Source organism: Buteo buteo, chromosome 24 (genome assembly GCF_964188355.1).
Source record: "Buteo buteo chromosome 24, bButBut1.hap1.1, whole genome shotgun sequence".
NCBI classification, from domain to species: Eukaryota; Metazoa; Chordata; class Aves; order Accipitriformes; family Accipitridae; genus Buteo; species Buteo buteo.
The window spans coordinates 5788268-5810779 of NC_134194.1; the positions used below are offsets into that span (position 1 = coordinate 5788268).

The following is a 22512-nucleotide window of genomic DNA, read 5'->3' on the forward strand; positions in this document are numbered from 1 at the left end:
AGATTTCTTCCTCCTGCCCCACCAGCAGCAATGCCTCGAGCATCCCTCAGCACGATGTGCACCAGCACCAAATCTGCCACAAGTGCGCACCGTTTGCGCCGCTGGGTTAGCAATTAGGATTCAGCAGGTGAGTATCTACAAAAAATCTGGTTTGTGAGGGTCTGACACCAGATGGCAAAATGCATCTGTGTTATTCAGACACACTTCTATCACTAAGACTGTGATTCTTGAACTCTCAGTAACAATTTTAGATCTGAGTTACTGCCCTGCAAAAGAAACAAGTTAGAGCTGTTCAGTACAGCAGGTTCCCATTTGCCTTTTGCAGATTTGCGCTGGAACCTGCAGACTTGCAGTAGGATGCTTACAGTAGACTAACGGCATCCGAATAATGCACTCAAAGCCAAAGAAAGTAAATACTCAAAATTGTAGGATTTTTTTTAGTGGGGAGTGGTGCGGGGATTTATTGTTTGCTTGTGGTTTTGGGGGTGGACTTTGTTGTTTTTTAATAACTAAAGCCTTAGATCTCAGCAGGCTTGCAGTTTCCACAAGCTCTTCTATGCTGGCGTGAGCCGCAGAGGCTGCGCAGCACTGGGACCCCCAGAAGCAGCCCTGGGACCCCTAGGAGCAGCGCTGCTCCTGCTTCTCTGATGTGACTCCACGACCTGCGAGCCCAGAGGGACCCAGAAAGCAAAAGCAATCCAGGTTCCTACAGGACCATTTGCTCATTTGGGTTGTCTGTTTGTATGTAGCAGGGATAGGCACTGCAACCTGAGCTCCCCAGCACACATTGCTGTGATCAAAATAAAATAATTTTAAAAAAATACTCATTTTTCATTGATGGGACTATTCAATCCTGCATCTCATTTTTCCCAGTCCTTTGCCTCAGGCTGTGCAAATAACCACGAGTTTCATTAACCCCGAGTGAAGCCCAGATTTGGATAGCAGCACCCTTACCGAGAACTAGAACTAATGGCTTTGCGATTTGATAATGTGAACCAGAGTAAGGAGGAAATTATTTTGGCAGAAGAGAGCAGAACTGGAACCAAAAGGTCAATCTATTTAAGGAGTGGTATCACAACATTACAGAATATACAGTTAAACCGCCTGCAGGAAATGTGATCTTCTGGGTGATCTGGGTGAATGTTGCAAGAAACATTGCAACAATTGGACAAATCAATGCACACATAAGCCTAATAAAAGTCTCTACGTCCCAATAAAAACCTTTCAATCCTAATAAAGAATAAATAAATCTGCTAACAATAACGAGAACCAATACTAACCAACAAAAGTTAGAACCAGGACTGACTGTAACCCAAGGATTTAAAGTTACGTTCGCATTACGAGCTACCTTAAAATCACAACTGACTCGTTGCATACAGCAGGGAGACCTGGGATTAACTCAGCAGCGCAAGGTAAGGCAAGGGCTCAGCAAGCATGGGCTGCACTGAAGGCTGTTGGAAGAGGATGGGCTTGCCAACTAAATCAACACCCTTCAGCAACTTGCTGCAAAAATACATATTCCTGTCTAGTTTAATCACTATGGTTCCCTCCTGCTCTTTTGTGGGGATTCAAGAAAGGGCAGCAGGCACAGCAGAGCATTCCGCAAGAGAAGATGATACAGGAGAGAAGCTGGAGCTGTAGAGCAGGTTCCCTTTTGTTCCCAGGTAGTTTGCCTGCAATGGTTGAATTACAGGCTACATCAGTCATCTTTCTCCCCCAAAGTCGTGTCTTGCCCAATGTGAAAGACATTTATGATGGAGATTTGTCTCCTTTTGGTTTTAATTATTTATATCCAAATCCATTTGGGGAGGGTTGGAAGACCACGAAGGAAATAACACGTCAAGATATATAAACTGGTAAGGAAGACAAGCAAACCAAAGAGGGCTCCTCCAACCCAAAATATCTGCAGACAAACAACTTCAGTTTGCTATTGACAATTTAAGATGTATTATTTATAGACAAGAGCTGAAGAGTCACATGTGAACAGAAATTAGAGACTTAAGTGATAACACATTAGCGATGTTCATACATCTAGGCTGATCCCTAAAAAAAAAAAAAATGCAGACAGTGGGACATGTTCATCTCCAATGTATTTTTACCTAGATGAGCTGGAAGAAGCAGATAGTGGCTGCAGCCCGCCAACTGATCAGAGCTACATGCAGTGCTTGGCACTGGAAAGCTTCAGCTCAGCCCCATTTTGTACCACTTAAGGCTCTAACCAGCAAATCAGTTTGTGCTGCTAAAAAAAAAAAAAAAAAAAGCTTTTTAAGGAAAAAAAAAAAAAGAATATCCAGCAACATTTAGCACTCTTAAAATTACCAGGAAGGACCCTTTCCCTCCAACAGTCCCACAGAGGTGTTCAAAACGCAGACCTCCCATTTTCCCTCCCTGCAAATGACAGCCCCGATTAGGACTTGGCTGCACAAACCTGATGAAGCGAAACAAAAACATTTCGCAGCCCACAGCATTCCTGGCTCCCCATCAAAATGCTGGCAGCCGGGAGAGGGAAATCAAACCCTCCACTCCTGGGCTGAGCCTCCGTCCCTTCATCTTCCTTCTTCCAGCTTTTGCACTTCAAGCTATCAGATAAGTACAAATTGCCTTCAACAGGCATTATTATTGAACATCTCAGGTGCTAACGGCTGTGTCACCCCCCTGCCCTGTCAGCATGTCCTAATTTGAGTGGAAACAGCTTCAGTAAGTGGCCTTGATCAGAGAGGTCCCCATCAGTCTCCCAGCTGAGAACCATATTCCAGCTGGCCCCGTTTGTTAGGCTGTTCCTTACTCCTCGGCAAGGGTACGGCCCCAAGCAGAAAAGATTAATGGCTTAAACCCAGCGTCCCATTTTACATTAAGCCAGGCTATTGCTAACTTCTACCAAGCACCGAGGTTTAGGAGAGTTTAGCACCGACCACACAAAAGCTGGCACCCATCGGCAGTGAATTCTGTGTCCGCCAGCCTCGAGCTTGTGCTTCATCAGCACGGATGAGCAGCAAGAACAGCAGGTAGCAGTCGCTGCCCATCACAGGGGAAGATGCTTTTCCAGATTGGGGCTTGGTTTGGGGTATTTGGGGGATCTCCCCCTTTGCATTCTGTAACACCCACCCCAGACAATGTTTCCTTCATCCATAAAGGTTTGTCTTGCTCCACCCTGCCCCAATATAGACACTCCACAAAAAAAAAAAAAAAAAAAAAAGGAAAAATATCTCAAAGTCAATAGTGCAGTCACATAACAGAGTTGGAAAGGGTGCCACACACAGAAGCCAATTAGTGTTATTACTAACTTCCCCCCACTGCCTGGAAAACCTCATCATCTCTAGGAGTCACCTTTTTGGGATTACAACCCAGCTCTTCATCTGCCATTCCTGCACAAATCTCACATTGCTGTTTCACCAGGGATAACGGCCAGGCTCTGCCCCTGCTCTCCACCGAAAGAAATGGAAACCTGGGATGGAGGATTCGGGGAGCAGCCATCTCAAGAAAGTTTCTCGACTCCTCGGACACCTCTTCTTTCACAGACAAGCCAGGGGGATTACAAGTGGTGGCTCACAGGGGCCTCCAGTGAAACCACCTGCACAGGAGGGGGGGAGAACACACACAGGCTCTGCAGCTATTCCAGGTTAAAAGCAATACTTTACACAAGCAAAGCGCTACAAAAACCAGCCAGGAAGGCCAAGACCCCTCAGAAGCATCCTGTGGTTTAACATCTTGAAGTTGAGCCACTTCATCCTTCTACTCGGGATTTCTCCTCGAGGTGCACATTTGTTAAATATTTCTCACATCCACCGATTACAGCACGGTCTGCAGCAAGCTGACACCCAGTGCCAGAGGAGATGAGTTAAAACAGACTTTAAAATAACACACTCGTGCCCCCAGTCAGACCAAAAGCCCCCTGTAGCAGCACACCACCTCCTGCAACAAATTGGGCACGGAGAGCCTTGCTGCAGCATCGCACCTCCACCAGCAAAACCAAAAAGAGCTTTTCAAGATAGCACCCAGGCTGCTTCAACAGCCACCCACAGACCAGACCTTACAAAAGCCCTTCCACACGCATGCGTGAACATAAATATACGCATACCTCTGCTTTCCTGCCTGCTTGCAATGAGTTTCACTCCAGTACATCTTAATCCCGCCCATGTATTTTAAAAGGCAAGGGGATTCGGATATTTTAAAGACATCTATCTGTAACTCCCCTTCCCAGGCTGAAAGGCAATCCCAACTAACACCAGCACGAGCACGCACTTGCAAATCGTCCCTTTGCCGCACCTCCCCGAGAAACAGCAAATATCACAAGACTCACCTCAGCCACGGAGAACAGAGCCACATCCCACCAGCCTGGAGCTCCAGCCACACTGTTGAAAAACCCACCAAAGCCTCAGTGGATCAACGCGAGACCTCACAAGAGCCCAGCGAGCCCGGACTTTGCCAGAAGGGACCTTCCAGACACACCTGGGATAAGGGTGATGCATCATGAGCAGCAGCTGTGAAGTTCCCAGCAAAGCAGGTGACGGCGAGGAAGGGATGAGAGAAGAATCTGGCAATACAGGCTCAGCGTTAGGGCTTTCAGCCTGCAAAGTGCCTGGCGAGGTGAGGAGGTCCCTGCCCCAGCCCTTCCAGGGTCACAGCCCCGGAGCGGCACAGCTCCACCGCTCCCCAGGCTGGCGGTCGGTGCTGCTCTTCCTTTCACCGACAAAAAGGACTGCGAGCTATACAATTAAGAGAAGAAGCGTTGCTTGTTTCATCGCTTTTTCAATGTGCAATCGGATTTTGTAAAATGGCATTAAAAGCTTCAGTATACATAAGTTCTAAAGTCTACCTAGAAGGATGCACGTCGGCCATCGGGACAGCGTGTGATGATGCTACAAAATGGCATTTTAGATCTTAGATGACACAGCTTCAATGCACGCCTTTCCTCTCCCTTGACCGTGCACAGTTTTACACCCAGGAAAAAGGAACCATTTTCAGCATTTGGTGGCAAAGGCCAAACTCCTCAGGGCATCAGAGCCAGGTTTGACGTTGCCAGTTCATTACAGTGGCTCTGCACGGGATTCCTGCCAGCAGCACTGAGCTCGCTCTGTAGAGCGGCTGAAATTCAGGGCTGTAATGGCATATAGACACACGCAGTGGTTACAGCCATCGGGAATCCCCAAATACAGCAGGCAAAACTTCCAAAATTAGGTATCAAATCAATTTTAAAGCAAAACAGTTCAACGGACTGTTGGGTTCAAGCAATACATAATAACCAGCTTAAACCAAATCCAAATGGAGCCACCCAATTTCACCCATTTCCTGCAGTGAAATCCCCTGGGGATGAGCTCTTGGCACAGAGCTGTCACTCAGGGCCACTCCGGAGCAAAGAGGAGCTAAAATCTGCAATAAGCAAAGCTCAGAAAAAAACTCAGTAAAAGAGGATGGGCATTCAGTCACCAAGGAGAAGGAACCTGTTTGATACTCCCTGCTCCTCTGTTTTCATTGCATTTTGCTTTGCCACTTAATAAGCATTAAAGAGTATATACACATATATATATGGGATTATAAATGGGATGGGATATATATAGTTGTATATATATAAAACCCCTTCTTCCTTATAAACACCACCATAGGGCTGAAGAGGAGGGGGGCTGTTTCTGGGAGGGAGGGGGTTGGAAATGTCCACTGACCTGATGGGGTGGGAGGGATGGAGAAGGGGTGCTTCCAGCTTCAGATCCCCCGTTAATTCAAGAAAGTGAGGTTTGGGGTTTTTTTCTTGCTAAATCCCAAGTCCCCACTTTAACAAAACACAGCCTCCCCCTCTCTGCTTTTTTTTTTTTTTTTTTTTTTTGTGTGTGTGTGTGTATAAAAGCGGAGAAGCCTGGCTTTTATCAAAGGCCTGAAAGTGCCTTTGTGTCACTATAACCAAGGGGAACCAAACCAGGGGGGTAATTGTGCCCCTACTCCTCCAGATACTCCAGACCTCGTGTGTCTGATCGTCTCCAGCACGGCTGTCTGCCTCCGGCGCTGGGGCACGACCGAGCGCCTGGGGATGCTGTAAGGCACTGATGCACTCTGACCTTACGTCTGTAGGAAGAAATAGTTTAAAGACTGTGAATCTTTTCACTCTGAAAATGAAACGGAGTTCCTTAAAGTCTGGCTTAATTCACATTAAAGCAACCCTCAAGGAGCTGAAATACAGTGCTTTTATCCTCCAAGTCAAAGTGGGCTGCATAAACTCCCAAGTCAGAGTTGAACACCCCTTCTTGAGGAATTTAACCCTATCTTTGGAATTAAAATAAGACTTTTATACAGTCCTGATCTACAAAATCGATAGATCAAAAAAAATTAAAAAAAAGAAAATGCATCAGAAAAGAAAAGCACGTGCAACTTCTGTCCAGGGTCAGGGCATCTCTGCCTTCACACCGCGCTCCAGCGTGGGATCAGGATGCGCCCAGGACGAGGGCAGGGGCCAACCCACATGCAGCAGTCACCCCAGTAACGAGGAGGAACCCCAATTCCAGCCCTAGGATGCAAAGTTTAGGACAAAAATTTAAAGAAGCAAGTGAACACAAGAAGTCCCAGCATCCATGGCACAGATGAGCATCGTCACCCGTACCAGCAGCACACAACCCACTACCAACAACACGTTTCCCATCTAATCTTCCTCCAATAAATAACCAGCTGTTTTCAGACAAGTTAACAGCAGCTGCCAGTAGCCAAAAAAACAGGCTTTCTCTTAAGAAATGGGACATACATTCCTTACAGTTCCCTATCAGGACCCATTTCTGCAATCAGCCATGCCCTCAAGTCCCCCTGGGACGGCGCGTTAAGTCTCTTGACAGGGTCTCTGCGCAGCATGGTTGAACATATTTAAATGTTTGCACAATAGGGACCCAGAAACATCATTATTTTCTAGTAGTTACTGCCAAAGCTTCCCAAAATATGAAGCAGATCATATCAATACCAACTGTTCTCATCTTCCAGACAGATCTGCTGAGGACAAAAAAAAAAAAGAAAAATCTGTTCAACATCTCATCCAAGCTCTTCAGTCTCTCTTAGCAGTGAAGCAGCACAAACCTGCTCGATCCTCCTGCACCAAGCGCGCCACGCGCTGGAGCAGCACGAATGGGGACTGCTCAGAGACAGCACAAAACGGGGAGAAAACCCAGACAAACTTGAGCCAGAAAGAAACATTTCCAGATGTACTGTACTGATAGACTTCATCTCTATTAGTATTTTTCTTTAGAAGTCTGACCACAAGCATACAGATGGTTGGGAACTCCATTGAACCAATTTAATTTTTCTTTGTAAATACTTCCCTCTCCATGTCATACTTGCTGGGAAGCCACCCAAGACCCTGGGGGCACGAGGGGTAAAATTTTTATGTGGTGCACAGAGCTTGAGTGTAAGATGTCCACCCAGGGGCCACTGGCCTCCATGTGCTGCTTGTACAGCCAACGACCACGGTCATGCTACAAAAAGCCAGAAGCAAAGGGAGAAATGTGGGATTTTTGCAAGTGCATAAGAAACATCACACGTGGGCTGGAGCCAAGTCCCCCACTGGAGTTGTCTTGACATAAATGGTCCCAGTCAACTTGCACCAAAGGGGACCTTCTGATGAACGAAGACCAGTGCTGTCGGGGGTCAGTGGCTCTTGCTGTGGGGTTGCTCAGGGGGGCTTAAAAAGTAATTTGTGTTATACAGCCATCCCCAGGTAAAGCTTGCCTTTTCTTGGCCTTCGAGTCTTGCCATGATTGCGATCATTTTGAAAAAAATAAACTGTAAAGGGCAGCCGCCATTCAGGAGAAGCTAAGTTCTCTTAATGTCTTCAATAAATAATTACATAAATAGACCAAATTTAAAAGTGTGCCAGAAACACAAATAACAGCTTCAAAGGCAACCAATGCAGCCCTAAATGCCTACCCCAACCAAGATTTAGTGTGGCCTACGAGGTGAATGTGAGATCTTTCAAGAATACCTCCCCAACTCCAATTTGTAGAAAAAGGTGGACTTCTGGCACCAAATTACCTCTCTGGAGCCCCCTCCGTGAGCCCCCCGGCCGCACTGGATTCATCCTGCGTGTGCCGTTTTTTCTCCTTCTTGCCCCGCTAGGTCACATTAAAAAAAGCAAACGAGCACATACCGGGTGGGCAGGGGGACATTCAGGACCTGCCGTCCCCTGCATTTCCAGCAGCTCTTTGCCCCGCTCGTACAAAAGGCTGCGAGCTCGATCCATCTGCCGCGGGGCTGAAACCCAAGAAGCACATTGTATTCGCACCGGCTGCCAAATCCGAGCGTTCAAGAGTATCTTGGCACCGGCGCATCTTCTGCCACATGATAAAACAAAGACTGATGGTGACAAACGAAGAACAGGTGGAGGTTTAATGAGGTCACTCAACCCCGCGAGTGCAACCTGCGAGGTCGTATTAACCCAAACGCTCGCGCCCGCCGTGCTCGGGGCGGAAAAGCCGCAGCCTGCAGAGACGATCGCGTCCCCCCGGGGCTGGATGCTGCGTACAAGTGGTGGCATTACCACGGGGTCGTAGCTGGGAAATGACGAGAATTGTTGCCTCCTGGGTCCGATTTAGAAAAGCAGAAAGAAATCCAGCCTTTTTGCTGTCTAGTTTATCACGGCAGGACAGGTGCAATTAAAAAAAGATCGGCAGCTGAATCTGTCCCCTCGTGCTGCTTGTCCCCGCGGCGTGTCGCCACGAGGACCTGTCACTCAGGGACCCGTGTACCTCGCGTGGCGAGGTCAGTGCAAGGGTCGGTTCCTGCACACCCAGCACCAACCTCAGCCAGGTACAGCCACCGCGTCTCTGCCACCCCACCTGGCACCCCAGGGACCCCACTGCAGCAATGCTGCCTCCAGAGTCCTCGCAACCACGGATGGACAAACCCGTGGCCAAATCCTCCACGTCGGCTGCTTTTAAAAGAGCTTTTCAGTGATTTCCTACAGCCAGACTGGCTTCATGAAAAATGAAGGTGCAGGAGCACTCGGTCACACGGGTGCAGGAGAACTGCCACCCCCTGAACACATCTGGGGACAAACCTGCTGGTGTCACACTGCCTTCCCAGGGACCAAGGTCCAGGTGCTCTGCGTACCAGCCATGATAAGTTAAATAATTTCACTGCTGATCTAGATAGCCAGTTGCTGAAATGAAGGTAAATCCTGGTCCATGCTCAGGATTAAGACTAGGATGCACCAAGCTCAGCAGCTACTAAAGACTGTGACAAAAGTAGGATTTTCATACTGTTAAATGCCCGTTCACTTGGGTTATTGCAGCTTCAGCTATGAAACCCTTCAGCAAAAGAAAATCCTGCCTCCTTCCTCCCTGCCGCTGGCTTAACTGAACAGCTCACTCAAGCCAAATTCCCAAGAAGTTCTGTTGTACAAATGTTTAATGATCTAAACACATTTTTTCCCAAACTCTTTGGAGATATGACCCCCCTCTTGTTCTTTGCCTTCACTGACTCCCAGCAGTTCCTAGAAGTTATTCACCTTATTTATAGGTTTCCCCCTTTAACCAATTTGCATCTTCCCAGTGAACCAAGACACATATTTTGAGAAAACAGGCAAAAGTTTCCTGATCTCTCTCTGCTTCTATGTCTGAAATAACACCTGGACCCTTAAGAATGATCCCAGCTGGCATGGCTGATGCTTGGCTTGTGTTTTGGGTTGGTAGCAGCAGGGCAAGAGAGAAGCACAGCGACCCACGCTCGTGGCTGGTATTTGGATTCATACCCTGGTCCTCATAAGCCAGGCAAGCCACACTTCTCAGTGAGCAACTGTTGCAACATCATTACTGGGTTAAAATCCTATTACGACTCTCCGCTACAGCCAACTACGGGTCTCAGTCTCCAATTCACCTGCCTCCCGCCTGTGAAAATATGACGGTCAAAGGATGAGCAAATTTGGCAACATGAAGGCGTGCTGTTCAGGTGCTGGACTTCAGAGGAATACCTTCCTTTAAGGAAACTCTACTTAACAAGGGCTGAAAGGAACTCTCTGGCCCAGAAATCTGTAAAATAACCCAAAAGCTACTGATAGATTTGCCTCTTGGGGATTAATTCCAGCCTTTATAGGATTGACACAAGTGATGGAGATATATTTGGATTCTTTAAAGTGCATTACACCTACTGCCCCTGCAACCCTACGAAGTAAAACAAATGACCGTGTCTTAGAGCAACAAACCAGGAGCAAACAAGCAGCACCAGGGTAAGAGCGATGTCTCTGGTCTTTGAATGGCAAACCAGGAGATAACACCAGGTTTTTGGATAGTCTGGAACTTCTCAAGTGGGAAGCCAAGGGCAGAGGTTGGTGGGGCAGTTTGTCCAGCCTTTGCCTAGGCTGGTGCTCCCTGGAAGAGGCCAGAGGGATCATTAGTTAACAGTGTCTGTTGAGGAATGAAGCAAAACCCGCCCAGTGCAGCGAGAGCGGAGGCACCACAGACATACAGCCCCTCTGCTCCGGTTTGATTTTGACTGCTGTGATCTACACACTCCCAGCCACGCGTGCAAGTGATCGTGCTTACTACGCAGCGTGTATTTGTGCGACGCAAGTCATGAAACATCATCCTGGAGCTTCTCGGTGGCAGAGAAATAAGGCAGCTCTTGCTTCAGGAATACATCAGCGGCAGCTGACTGCCCAAATATCATTTCTGTGCTAAAACCTGCTTCTATCAACACTGCAGGAATGATAAGATCAACCTAAAGCATGCTGGGTTTGAAACACATTCCCATCCTGTTACACCCAGGATGGACGGGAGATGACAGCACCACCGGCTCAATGAGACAGCATGGAGATACAGTAGGTACCACGCCAAGCGCAGGCTATTTTCAATAATCGGTTCTACAAAGCCAAGTCGCTGCTCACGTGGGTGACATTAATCTATCACTGGAACAAGAAAGAGGAGGAAACCAACTGGAAACTGATGGGAAACTCCCAGGTGAGTCAGTCCATGAGCATTGAACCAACCTGCTTCAGAGCCTCCTCTCTGGAAACGCAGCGCTGAAGGGGCTGGCAGCAAAAAATATCTGTGCCTAGATAAATGACTTCATATGTCGAGACAAAGATAAAGTTACACAGAGCCTCTCGCAGAGGATATGGTCATCAGGTTTATTTTTGTAGTTTTCATTACACTCAAAATAACTTTGGCAGGCTTAGAAAAAATAAATTTTCAAAGCCTTCTCCCATTGATGTCACCAGTTTTAATTAATTTTTGCTGAAGCGGTCTAAAGATGAATGCTGCTGGGAAAGGGCTGGTTCCTGGTGTGCTGCTCTGGGCCTTCGTGTTCAAACGCCGGAGATGCACCAAATGCCACCAGGAGAAATGCTGCCGCAGTCTCGCTGGGAGATGGCTCCGGCCCATTTTCCTGCACCAGTGGTTTTGAGGCCAGACTGCCTTTTAGCTCACGCCTCTGACTCCGTGTCAGAGGTGCTGCCAGCTCTGGGAACAACACTGGTACCACGCTATTTCCTGCCTCGGAAAGTCCTGGCCGCATCCAGCATTTAATGTCACCTCGGTAGGACATTAAACGTCACTGCTGGCTGACACAGCAGCTGATCTGGTAAGGGTATTGTTTGGACGGGTGTTGAACGGAGGACGTGCCTTCCCTTGGATGCTAGCGTGCTGGGGAGCTCCGTTTGAGAGCAGTCCCCAAATTCCCAGACCCAAACCTGCTCTTTGCTGCACACCTGGCTGTGGCCTGCCGCTCCCTCCACCACCACCAGCTCCTCAACAGGGGTGCGGAACAGTGCCAAAAAGGGGCTTTGCGAGAGAGAAAAGCAAGCCAGCCTGAGCAGAAGTCCCCCTGACGCTGCCGTGACATACGTGGCTGCTGCTGCTGCTGCTTCGGTGCCAGCAGCCCTCTCCGGACACACGGTAACCCACAGGACCACGAGAAAATCATTCCTCTACTTTCAAGAGGGACTTTGGGCTCCTTCCCCCTTTGCCGGCTGGCACCCTGCAGCGCTCAACAGATGCACGAGTCGTACGGCTGGGAGGAGATGCCAACCCAAGCAAGACTCCCTCTCCTCCGTTTATTTCCATCGACAGCAACCGCTCAAGAAAACAACCCCCTGACCCATCGGTTTCCATCAACGGAGAGCTCCGAAGCCACAAAACAACTCCCTAAGCAGAGCTTCGAGGTTCCCAAGGATGAGATGGGGGACCACCACCCTGCGGGGGTGGCTGCTGCTTTTTGGGACCTTCGAGTAAGAAGACGGAGGGTATCCGTGCCCACCCCAGGTAGCTCCTGGGAGAAGGCGGCTGGCGGCTCCCGCACATGTGGCATGCAGACACGGCTCCAGATGTCCTCGGGGCCTTCCACAAATATCCAAAAGGGACTGGGGAATGGTCGCCAGGAAGGAGCTGATGGAAGGTAGCCAGCAGTAATTTCTATGCTCAAAGAGCGTTTTTCCGAAAGCTGCTAAGATCTGCGATCAGATTGTATTTTTGAAGGGGTAGGATTCGAAAACGCGTTGAACAGAAAGTAAGTGCCTGCATTTAAATGGCACCATTTGTCAAAAGTCCTTCCCAGCCAGTTGTTCTTCATTATTTAGAAGCTTTAACGCTTGGCTTCTGGCTCATTTTTTAAAATCCTGGCACAGGTTTCTCTGTGCAGGAGAGAATTCTGATTGTGTTTGTAAGTTTAGTGCAAAAAAATCCTGTTTACACTAATACTGTAATTATAACGCCCTAGCCTCCTGCATCCAAAGTCAGACCAAGAAAGTAAACCCTGCTGAAGCGAAGTGACTGGCAGGGTATGGGAAACCGAGGCAAGGAGGATTTAGGAAACATTTTAAAACTTGAAGATGTTGTAAAGCTCTTTGTCTCATTCTAAATCATAGAAGTTACAGAAAAATACTGAGTTTTAATGGTTTCAGTAGGCAGAAAAGCATCTCTTGAGGTGACAGTAAGGAATACTTCAGACATTTAAGCTCAGTAGATGCAAAGGAAGTCAGAAAAGCAGAGATCACCACTAATTTAAAAAAAAAGAAATACTTGCTTGCATTTGATATTTCTCCATATCTATTTAACTATCCTGAAGGACTCATGACTCAGAAACGCAGCACTACAGACCCAGATACTGAAGATGTAGAAGGAGAGTAATAATAGAGAGCTGCTATCATGCAAGAGTGTGAAATAAAGAGCCAGCATTAACAGAGCTCAGCGCATCCCATTTGGCCTGCTGGAAAACATCTGCCATTTGTCAGAACTACAAAGCAAGCAGAGCCCTCTCTTCCTTGATCTCCAGCAATTAGGGAAATTCTGTTGTGCTAATTACCTGGGGAGACAACGTGGGGAGAAGGCAGATAACGAGTGACACTTGAAGACAACATTTACCCCAGTAAAAATTAGGCAGACATTTCAAATCGCTGGGAACCACAAAAAGTACCGTGCCAAACTTCCACAGCAAGCTGGAGAAAGCTGATCCCTGTGTATAAAGTTAGGGTAAAAATAAAAAAAAATTAAAAATAATAATAACAAAAGAATAAATAAATAATAATAAGCGCAACAAGAGAGCCACTGGAGTTGCTGAGTCTGCAGAGGTAGGGAGGATTTTAAATGATCAGCTTCCCCAAGTACACATGGTTTGAATTGCCGAGAAATGGAGCAATCCGCCGTCCTGCAGGCTGGAGTACCACTCCGCTCTTCCCGCTGCCAAGCCATTATTGGGAAATATTTGTCACATATTAACTGGAACATCAGATTACTACACTGAACATTTAACACTGTTTTGTAATATATACATACGTTCAAAAGCATATGACACCGTCTCAGTGTGAATTCAAGATGACGACAGGGATATGCATCATCCAGCAGCCAGGAAATTTGGAGTTAAAGCTCTGGAGTGCAAAGCCTGCGGAGGTACTCTTAAATAAGAAAGCACACAGAAACACAACTCATACGTTGAAATACGCAGTGCAAGAGCAGCCGAAAGAGCTGGAGATTTTCACACCCTCAGTCTGCAATACAGCAAGGACCAGCTGCTGGGCAGGGCATTTTCTGTGGACTGGGGCTTGTTTTAAGCCTTTTTTTACTGGATTTAAGAGGAACGGTGCAGCTAGCACCTTGAGGGACCTTCTCACAGACCCTGAAGACTTTTGGCATGGCAAATACTGTATTTAACAAGAGCCTTTTGCACCTCAGGTTTCAAAAGACTGTGCTTAAAAATACAAGGGGGGGAAATAAAAAAGACTCCTTAAAAAAAAAAAAAAAAAAAGGCAGCCAGAGGCCACACAACTAAAAACCAAAGTGTTTGCAAGCATGAAGCTTTAGTCTTTCTTTCAACCCACCTCCAAGTGCTCATCAGCTGAAGGCTGTCCTAAATGCCACATAAACAAGTGTTCCTGCACCTGCTGGATTTTATCTTGCAGCGAAGGCTGTGTGAGGATCCCACCAGAGAAAGAGCTTGAACATAAGGGGACGAGGGGCCTCTCTGTAAAATATTACAGGCCTGGCTCAGGGAATGACAATAATAAAAATATTGAGCTGCTGTTTCACAGCGAGCCAACATATGGGGACAGCCTGTCCTGGGCTTGCCTGGCGCCAGCAGCACGCAACCGCTGCCGTCCCGTCCCAAATAGCTGGGGGGGGGGACGATGGGGGACGAAAGGCCACGTTCCTCACCGGAGCGGGGTCACCAAACCCACCCCGTCACGGCATTTCGGAGCCCGACCCGCACCTGGGTCCAGCTGCCCCAAACCTCCCCAGGATGCTTTTGTCTCCCTCAGCCACGGGAATGCCCAAACCACGAGGGAGCCCAAGTGACACGAAGTTGTCGTCATCGTTCCTCCCACCGCTTCGGTTGAACAAATAGAGCAAAACAACCCAACCCAAAGCAGCGCACAGATGCCGAGAGCAACTACGGAGACACCTTTCTGCAGCGTGCCCAGCGTCGGAGCCAGAGTAGTCATTTTTTTAAGCTTTTTTTTTTTTTTTTTTTTTTTAATTATTATTATTTTTCTGGACGATTGGGATGTCTCCGTGGCCCTGGCGAAATGGCCGGGCCCCCTCTGCTGGCCACCGGCCCCACCGCCCGCACCCCCACAGCCCTGCTCGCCCCAAATAGCCCTGAGGGTCCCATTTTAGAAGTCCAGCTGCTTTATAACAACCCAGCTGAGCCCTATAAGCCAAAGAAGTGACTTAGTGCAGAGCACAAAGTACAAAACGGGGCAGTTTGGGGTTGGGTTTTTTAGTTGTTTTGTTTGTGTGTTTTACAAGCACTCATTTAGGACTTCGCTGTAGTTGAAATAACTCGAGGTTCATTTAACTTTTAAGTGGATCATAGTCTTCTTGTCCCAAACTGCTTTTCATGTGTAGCAAGTCAATTTTATCAAAGCAATCCTCTACAAACAACGCCCACCCCCTGAAACCCCAAACAAACCACCAAATTGACTCACTTCAAGGAAAAACAGGTCTTGTTTAAAACAAGCCCAGCTCGCGGGGCAAGCTCTGAGGACACGGTTTGCTCCCGCCACTGCTCACGGGTCTGCAGGGCGGCAAGTCCCCCCTCTTCCCAAAAAATCACCGAGGAAGGGACCACACCGACGTGACGACGCAGCCAGCACCACCATCGACAGCTCTTCGGTGGGCTTGCTTTAAATCCCGTGATACGAAGGAAGTCTTCTTAAGCTTAGCAGGGTTTCTGGAGGAGAAAAGCCCCCCAGCCCAGGCGTTTAGGATACCCACCAGCTTCCAGCTGCCCCTGGGAAGCAGGAGCCAGGGCTGCCGATGCCGGCCACGCTCCCTGCATCCCCGTCAGCAGGGCTGGCAGGGTCTCCCCATCTCCCTGTCCCCTCCATGGGGAGATTTTCTTTTCCCCAGGGGCTGCTTTTTTGGTGCACGGAGGCGAATTGAAGCTTAGCTGTTAGTTTGCAACCTGGCGTAGCCCTGCAGCAAATACCAGTGAGGGCCACAAGCTCTCAGGATGCTTCTGGACCAAGCTCTTTAACTCCAGACAGCAATTCAGCCTTCTTCAGGAGAAAGAGGAAAAAAAAGAAACGCGTGTGAGGTTTCCTTTGCTTTGCTCAAAAATAGCTGAAAGGCTTCACGACAGCTCAGCAGCACATCCTCGCCTTAGCACAGCGCTTGGCTCCCAGCGGTGGTAGCCAGGAGCAGCCACCGATGCCACAGCATTTCCTACCCACCAGGAAATCACTTCTCCTTCCTTCAGCTCACAAATTACTTTGACATTCGTTACTAATGACTGAAACAAGTATTTCAGCAGCACGTGGGAAAACCTTCCCCCCCCTCTCTTCTCCCCATCTCTCAAATGCAGCAACCAGCAAACTCAGTGACCCAGAACAGAATCGGGACTTTCCTGGCCACAAAGGAGCCTCTTCAATCCCAATTGCTTTCTGCAGAGTGAAGGAAAAAGCCTCTTGACCGCTTAAGCACACCAGTAGTGCCCCAGTTGCACAGGCAGGAGCAAGATGCAGCCCACAGAGCCCCATGAGGCTGACGGACTTGGTTGTGTCTGCGCACCAGAAGGGAGAAAACTAATTTGACCACCAGTGTCCAAAGAGCTGAAAATAAGAGTGATTTGTGTCTCAGCTGACAGGGTTTGGTTACACGGCATACAGGACACTCATAGGAACCTTCCACTAGAAAACCAGTGAGTACAACTGCAGCAGCACATTTAAGAGCATCGTTACTGAAATGTGTCCAAGGTTATTACACATAATCTTACGGGGAAAAAAGTCCATCTTTTTTGTCCTGCGAGCATGGACTAATGCTATGTGTTCTGGTAGGATTCGTATCCAGGATGGCAGGAGAAATTGTGACTGCCCATTTGCCTATTATGCATCTACATGTAGCATTTAAGCTTTGTTTTTTTCTTTAAAACCAGAATTGAACTATCTGCTGCTTGCAAGGCTTTGTGCCTTGCACTCTCCCCCATCAAAGCACTGCACATCTTTCACCCATCTTTTGCTACTTCTGTGAAGAGAAGAGAGAAGACGAGAGAGGAGAGAGAAGACGAGAGAGGAGAGAGAAGACGAGAGACGAGAGAGGAGACGAGAGAGGAGACGAGAGAGGAGACGAGAGAGGAGACGAGAGAGGAGACGAGAGAGGAGACGAGAGAGGAGACGAGAGAGGAGACGAGAGAGGAGACGAGAGAGGAGACGAGAGAGGAGACGAGAGAGGAGACGAGAGAGGAGACGAGAGAGGAGACGAGAGAGAAGACGAGAGAGAAGACGAGAGAGAAAATAAGAGAAAGCTTGAAGTGCCTCAGCCCAAAGTCATTCATGCCTTTCAGTAAGACAGCAGAGCGCTTAATGGAGCATTTCTATAAATGAGATTCCTTTACAAACTAATCTAAGCTGTTTATTGTTTCCAAGGAGCATGCACTTCCACAGCAGAACAGGAAGTTTTGACAGTTTAAGAAGTTCATTAAACTCTGGGAGGAAATTTAAACAATCAGTGACAGCTTTCATACAGCAAGACAGCGCTGGAGAAGTCGCTACCCTCCTAAAAGGCAGAGAGGCTGCAGCTTTTAATTATCACACTTGCATTAAGCCCCAGTGATTTTGTTACTACTTCTAAATTGTTTTGGCCCAACACCCAGGGCTCACAACCGAGTAAAGCTATTCGCTCTTTTATTCTTATAGCCAAACGTTGCTTTTGTCCAAACCTCAAACTCCTTTATCTGTAAACAGGCCAAAGCAAGGCAATGGAAGAAGTTAACAGTCTCGAGCACAACAGAGCGCTTCAGCTTGGAAAAAAACCACTTCTTAACGCATTTTCCTTGATACGGAGGAATACATAAGGTAGAAGAGGAGGAGCTCAGGGGCATCGGTCCAGCGAGCAGGCGGCTCCTGGGCAGTCTGGCGGTGGCCGTGCCGCAACGTTTGCACCTACCTGGGGGACACATGCAGTCTGACGGAGCCTCTCTCGCCGTCCGCAGTTTTGCTAATCCTTCACCCAGTTTCTGTTTGGAGGAGGAATAAAAATAGCCATTTAGAGAAGACATTATATCTAAATGCGGACTGCGCGTGCATGCCAACAGCCAAACCATCCAGCACGCTTCCTTCCAGTGAGAGGTAATAGTTTCATCCTGTTGCGTTCAGCCGCTTTGGATAATACCCCATGCTGTAGTAGGACACAAAATATTAAAAGTTTCTTAGCAAGTGGCCAGTCTACAACCCTTGCACGGGGCAGGCAGAGACTCCTTCTGCACATCCCAAAAGTCTCTTGAGCCAAGCACCGTGGGCTGGATTCACCCTGAGCAGCTCTTACAAGTCCTGCGTTCAGATGTCAGCATCCTCTCGGCGTGTTTGGTGGCAGGAACGGTGCTGGGGAGAAAGAGCCCCCCCTGCTCCGCCACGGCCGGCCCCAACAGCGGGGCAAACGCCCCGGGGAAAACCCCGCTGCAACCAACAGCGAAGGTGCTTCCAAATGCCCTGGAGTTTGCATAGCAGGGTGATATTTGCTCAACAGATGTGGCCTGATTTGGCTGATTTTATACTTAAAATTCATGCCACGTGGAGTATTACAGATTTCTTTAGGAGAGGGATGAGGAGGTGAAGGATGGTGGGGTGGGCACTGCCAGCGAGACCGGGGTGCTCACCCGCCCCCAGGTCCACCCAGTGTTTCCATCCATCTCCAAGGTGAAAAACTCATCAGTGGGACAACCAGAACCCATAAAAATTCACAAAACTAAAGCAATGTCTACGTGGCATATTGCAGGCAGATGTGAACGCACTCTGCCTGCTCTCTAAGCCAACCAAAATGTTCGTGCCTGCATTTAGGACGCTGCCAAGCCCAAGTTAATAAGCCCTGATGACAGGTAAGTTATATTAGCTCAGGCATAGCACTTCATGGCTGAGGCAGCCCGGCAAGGGTGGGAACTTCTCACCTTCACCCGCAATCGTTGTTCCCTCAGTCCTCCAGGAATGCCCTGTATCACCTAAAGTATTTACCAAGAGAGAAACCAATAATCTGATAACTGGAGTCCCCACGTTTCAAAGAGAGAAAATTCAAAGTACTTACTGAATTCAGGGTTTTCAGACTTGAAAATTATACAGCTGACAACCCAGTCTACGTTCAAACATTTGAACACTGTGGACCGTTCAGGAATTAGGCTACCTGTGAATTAGGTTCTTTCCCTTTTATTCTGGGGATTAAGTAGTTTTAGCTGTTGTTGAAATCGTGTGCATTCCTCTCTAGCTGCTCGGGTGTGATGCTAAGAGGTCCTGAAAGTATCAACAGGGTTTCACAGGACCTGACAGAGAAGTTGTCCTAAGGGAAGTATAAATACCAGAACGATCCAGCTGCCTTCTGCAAAACATATGCTTTCCTTGAGAAAAAGTGGCAAGAAACTATCTAAAGAGACTTTTCTGACAGCCACTTGCAGTCTAAATGTTAGAGAGTCGCTCAATTTTTATCTGTTTATTTTTAAAGTCATTTGGATGATGAAGATGCTCGAGGAAATGAAAATACGCTCTTCCTTCCTTTTAGTTCAGCAGACATCACTGGGAACAGCAGAGGAGATCTGAATCCTGGAACGAGTCCTCTGTTCTCCCATTGAATTGTTCTTGTCATGAAACCGATTAATCTGGACACTCTCTGCCTACCGCGGACAATAAATCCTTTGTGAACAAAACGGTCCAGCTTTGTTTACAACAACTGGATGCTTCTGCAGTCCTCCTCCTGTTAACATTTTCCCTTCAGTATGAAAACCATACGCTTTGAACTGGGGCTTTTGACATAGAGCAAGTGGAGGTGCTGCCGCGTTCGGACCACGCTCGTGGAAATGTTGCGGAGGGCAGCAGAGCAGGACCCTGCAGCACGTCCCGCTAAAGGAACAGCCAAGGGAAGGGCAAGGTGCTGCCATATTAAAATCAGCAATTTCTCCAAAGTTAGACAGATGCCTGTCACAGGGCCAGAAACTAAATCCTAGTTGTCCACATTGGCTTTCATTGCCTTAACTACACGCTCACCCTTCCTTTATTATTTCCTAGCCTCTCCTACTTGCCAAACTTTTAAACAACACTAAAGGGAACAGAACCAGCCCGTTGGTGTTGTATTTGCTGCTCTTCATATGCAGCTCTGCCATAAATTATGCCAGCAAACCCCTAGATTGGTATACGGATTAATGCTTTTTGGGTAGTGGCAGAGAACAAAGTATGCTGGGTCACGCACAGAGAGCGTATGGAGCTTTGGTTTCACTTCTGAAATACTGTGGCAAACTTCAAAGGAGGACCAACACAGAATTTAACAAAAAAACTGACCCCAGGCATCAGTTGATGTTCATGGGTGATGGAAATATTCTCTCGCTCTCCACAAACTCTCAAGCACAGAAAGGACAGAAGTTGCCCGACGAGCGAGCGGTCTTATGTAACGGAGAGGAGTTTGGTCAAGAAATGGACACTTTCTGAAACTTTAACATAAACGCGTAAGTTCATTTAAAATGACTATTAGCAGATAGCCCAACCGCTACCATGCATTCCTTGAATCTGCTAGTCATTTCCAAATTTACTTTCAGTATTGACAAAAGTTTGGTCATACTCAATGTTTCAACAAGCTCACTCTTGCATTAGAAACCCAATTATGTGGTTTTGCTTTATTTTCCCCTGTACAATCTCCATCTGAGCATTCCCAGTACAAAACAAGCTTTCCACACTTAACTAAATCTCAGCAAGAGGTTGCACATGATCTTAGGCAGTGCCACAGAAACCATTCCCATTGCTAAGCACATTTATTGGAGTAATTGGAACAGAACCACTGCCACGACTGGCAGGCTAATTCCTGCCTGGAGAAAAGACGTTAACTAGATTTTGTGATTACGCCTCACAGGCACCCCTCTGGTCTGGTATTCAAGGTTTTCACAAAAATATTTTTTAACGTTTCCCTTTTCTCAAGGCACACTGATGCAACCAAACGGACACGCTGCGGCGGTGCCAGCGATACCCTCGCTGTAACTCCGACAGTAACACGCACACGAGGAATCGTCTCCCCATCCCCTCGGTGCCGCCTCCACCCCCCCTCGCACCCCCAGAGCCGCTCACAGCTGGAAGGCGCTGCGCGCAAACACATTTTTGCACGATTGAGGCTTCACGGCTGTAATGATTTTAATGCGGCACCACGTTTTGCACCCCAGTCAGGCCGTTAATAAAATCCCAGTGTAAAACCTTCCCCAGATGTCAGAATCGATCGCTCGGGAGTGTCCTGCGGCAGTCCCGAAAGCCGTGGTGAATCTCGCTGCACTTTAGGAACTACTGTTTACACAAATCCAGCAAACCAGCTGTGGGACCTTCAAGCGTTTCCTATGAGCGATGGGAGCCCTCCCCGTCCCCCTCGCCTGTAAAGAGCCCCAAACCTAAACACCAGAGTCTGGGGAAAAAATAGAACCCTGGGATCAAGTGTAGCATCTCCCAGAGATTTGGTTTAGTTACGGAGAAGGGCGTCAGTGTGGGCAATTGTTCTCCAAGGAGGAGAAATCTTTCGGCAGAGAAATCTTTACTGAGTAATTTCAGCAAACCCTGGGATTGAAAGGGAAGTAACTAGCTGCTAGTGTCCTCTACCCATCAGAAATCAGTTGAGCGCTGCTGGACCACACGATACTTACTCTGTGCTAGGCAGTCCGGATAAGAGGGATCACGTTCGTGAATTTCCAGCAAGGAAATTACGGTCCATTACATCCAAAGATAAAGAGTATTTAAGTACTCGGGTTCCCTGCGCCGGCGAACAGAACGAGGGAAGAAGCCGCGATGGTTCTCAACCCTTCCACTGCTCGCCCTCCCACCTGGGGCATCAGTTCTTACAAATCTTCTAAACGGCCCTACGGTCCCGGCGGTGGCAAATGCAATAAAAGGGGGAAAAGTCCGGGAAAAGGGAGGAGGGTTTCCCAGCGGGCACCGGCGACCCGGCCGAGCCACGGACCGCAGCTCCCTCCCCGTGGGCGCTGCGGGACGGCCCCGCCACTCACCTCGCGGAAAAGCTGCTCCACGCGGGGCTGCAGCGCGTCCAGCAGCGGCCCGGGGCCGGCCGAGCTTTTCTCCTCCAGGGCGGCCAACCGACCCTGCAGCTCCGCCGTCTTGGCTCCCAGCAGCAGGCAGACGGCCACGGCGGTGAGCGAGAGGAGGAGGCAGAGGGCGGAGGTGGCCGGACCCGCCGCCCCGGCGGAGCCGCTGCCCGCGCTCATCGCTCCGCGCTCCGCGCAGCTCCCGCCCGCCTGCCGCCCGCCTTCCCCCGCCGGCGCATCCAGCGCCCGCCTCGACGCGCCCCCCCCCCACCCCCCCTTCCAGCCGCCGACCGAAATGGGGCCGGCAGCTGCGGAGCGGCCCCCTCTCCTCCCCTCAACCCCGCCGAGCCCCGGGTCTTAAACGGAGGAAGCAGGGGAGGGGGGGTGGCGGCTCCCCCCCCCCCCCGCCGCCTCCCCCGCGTTGGGGAAGGGGGGATGCTCCGAGCGCGGCTCCGCCGCTCCCCCCCCCCCCCCCTCCATGGGGGATTACGCGGAGAGGATCCCACCCCCGCTGGCCGGACCGCTCCGCCTCTCCGTGCCGTCCCCTCCCCGGTGGAGCCGCTCCGG

The 22512-nt window shown here is 48.9% G+C and overlaps 1 protein-coding gene across 1 annotated transcript in view; it reads right to left on the bottom strand.

Annotated features, from left to right (window-relative positions):
- COL23A1 (collagen type XXIII alpha 1 chain) overlaps nucleotides 1–22168 on the bottom strand; it is a 192912-nt gene extending 170744 nt beyond the window's left edge. Inside the window, exons 1-2 of the mRNA XM_075056978.1 lie at nucleotides 21910–22168; nucleotides 17841–17910 (exon numbers count right to left, since the gene is read on the bottom strand). Of these exons, the coding sequence (XP_074913079.1) occupies nucleotides 17841–17910; nucleotides 21910–22125 (286 nt within the window). The 5' untranslated portion in view covers nucleotides 22126–22168. The remainder of the gene's footprint in view (nucleotides 1–17840; nucleotides 17911–21909) is intronic.
- Between the last annotated feature and the right edge of the window lie 344 nt (nucleotides 22169–22512).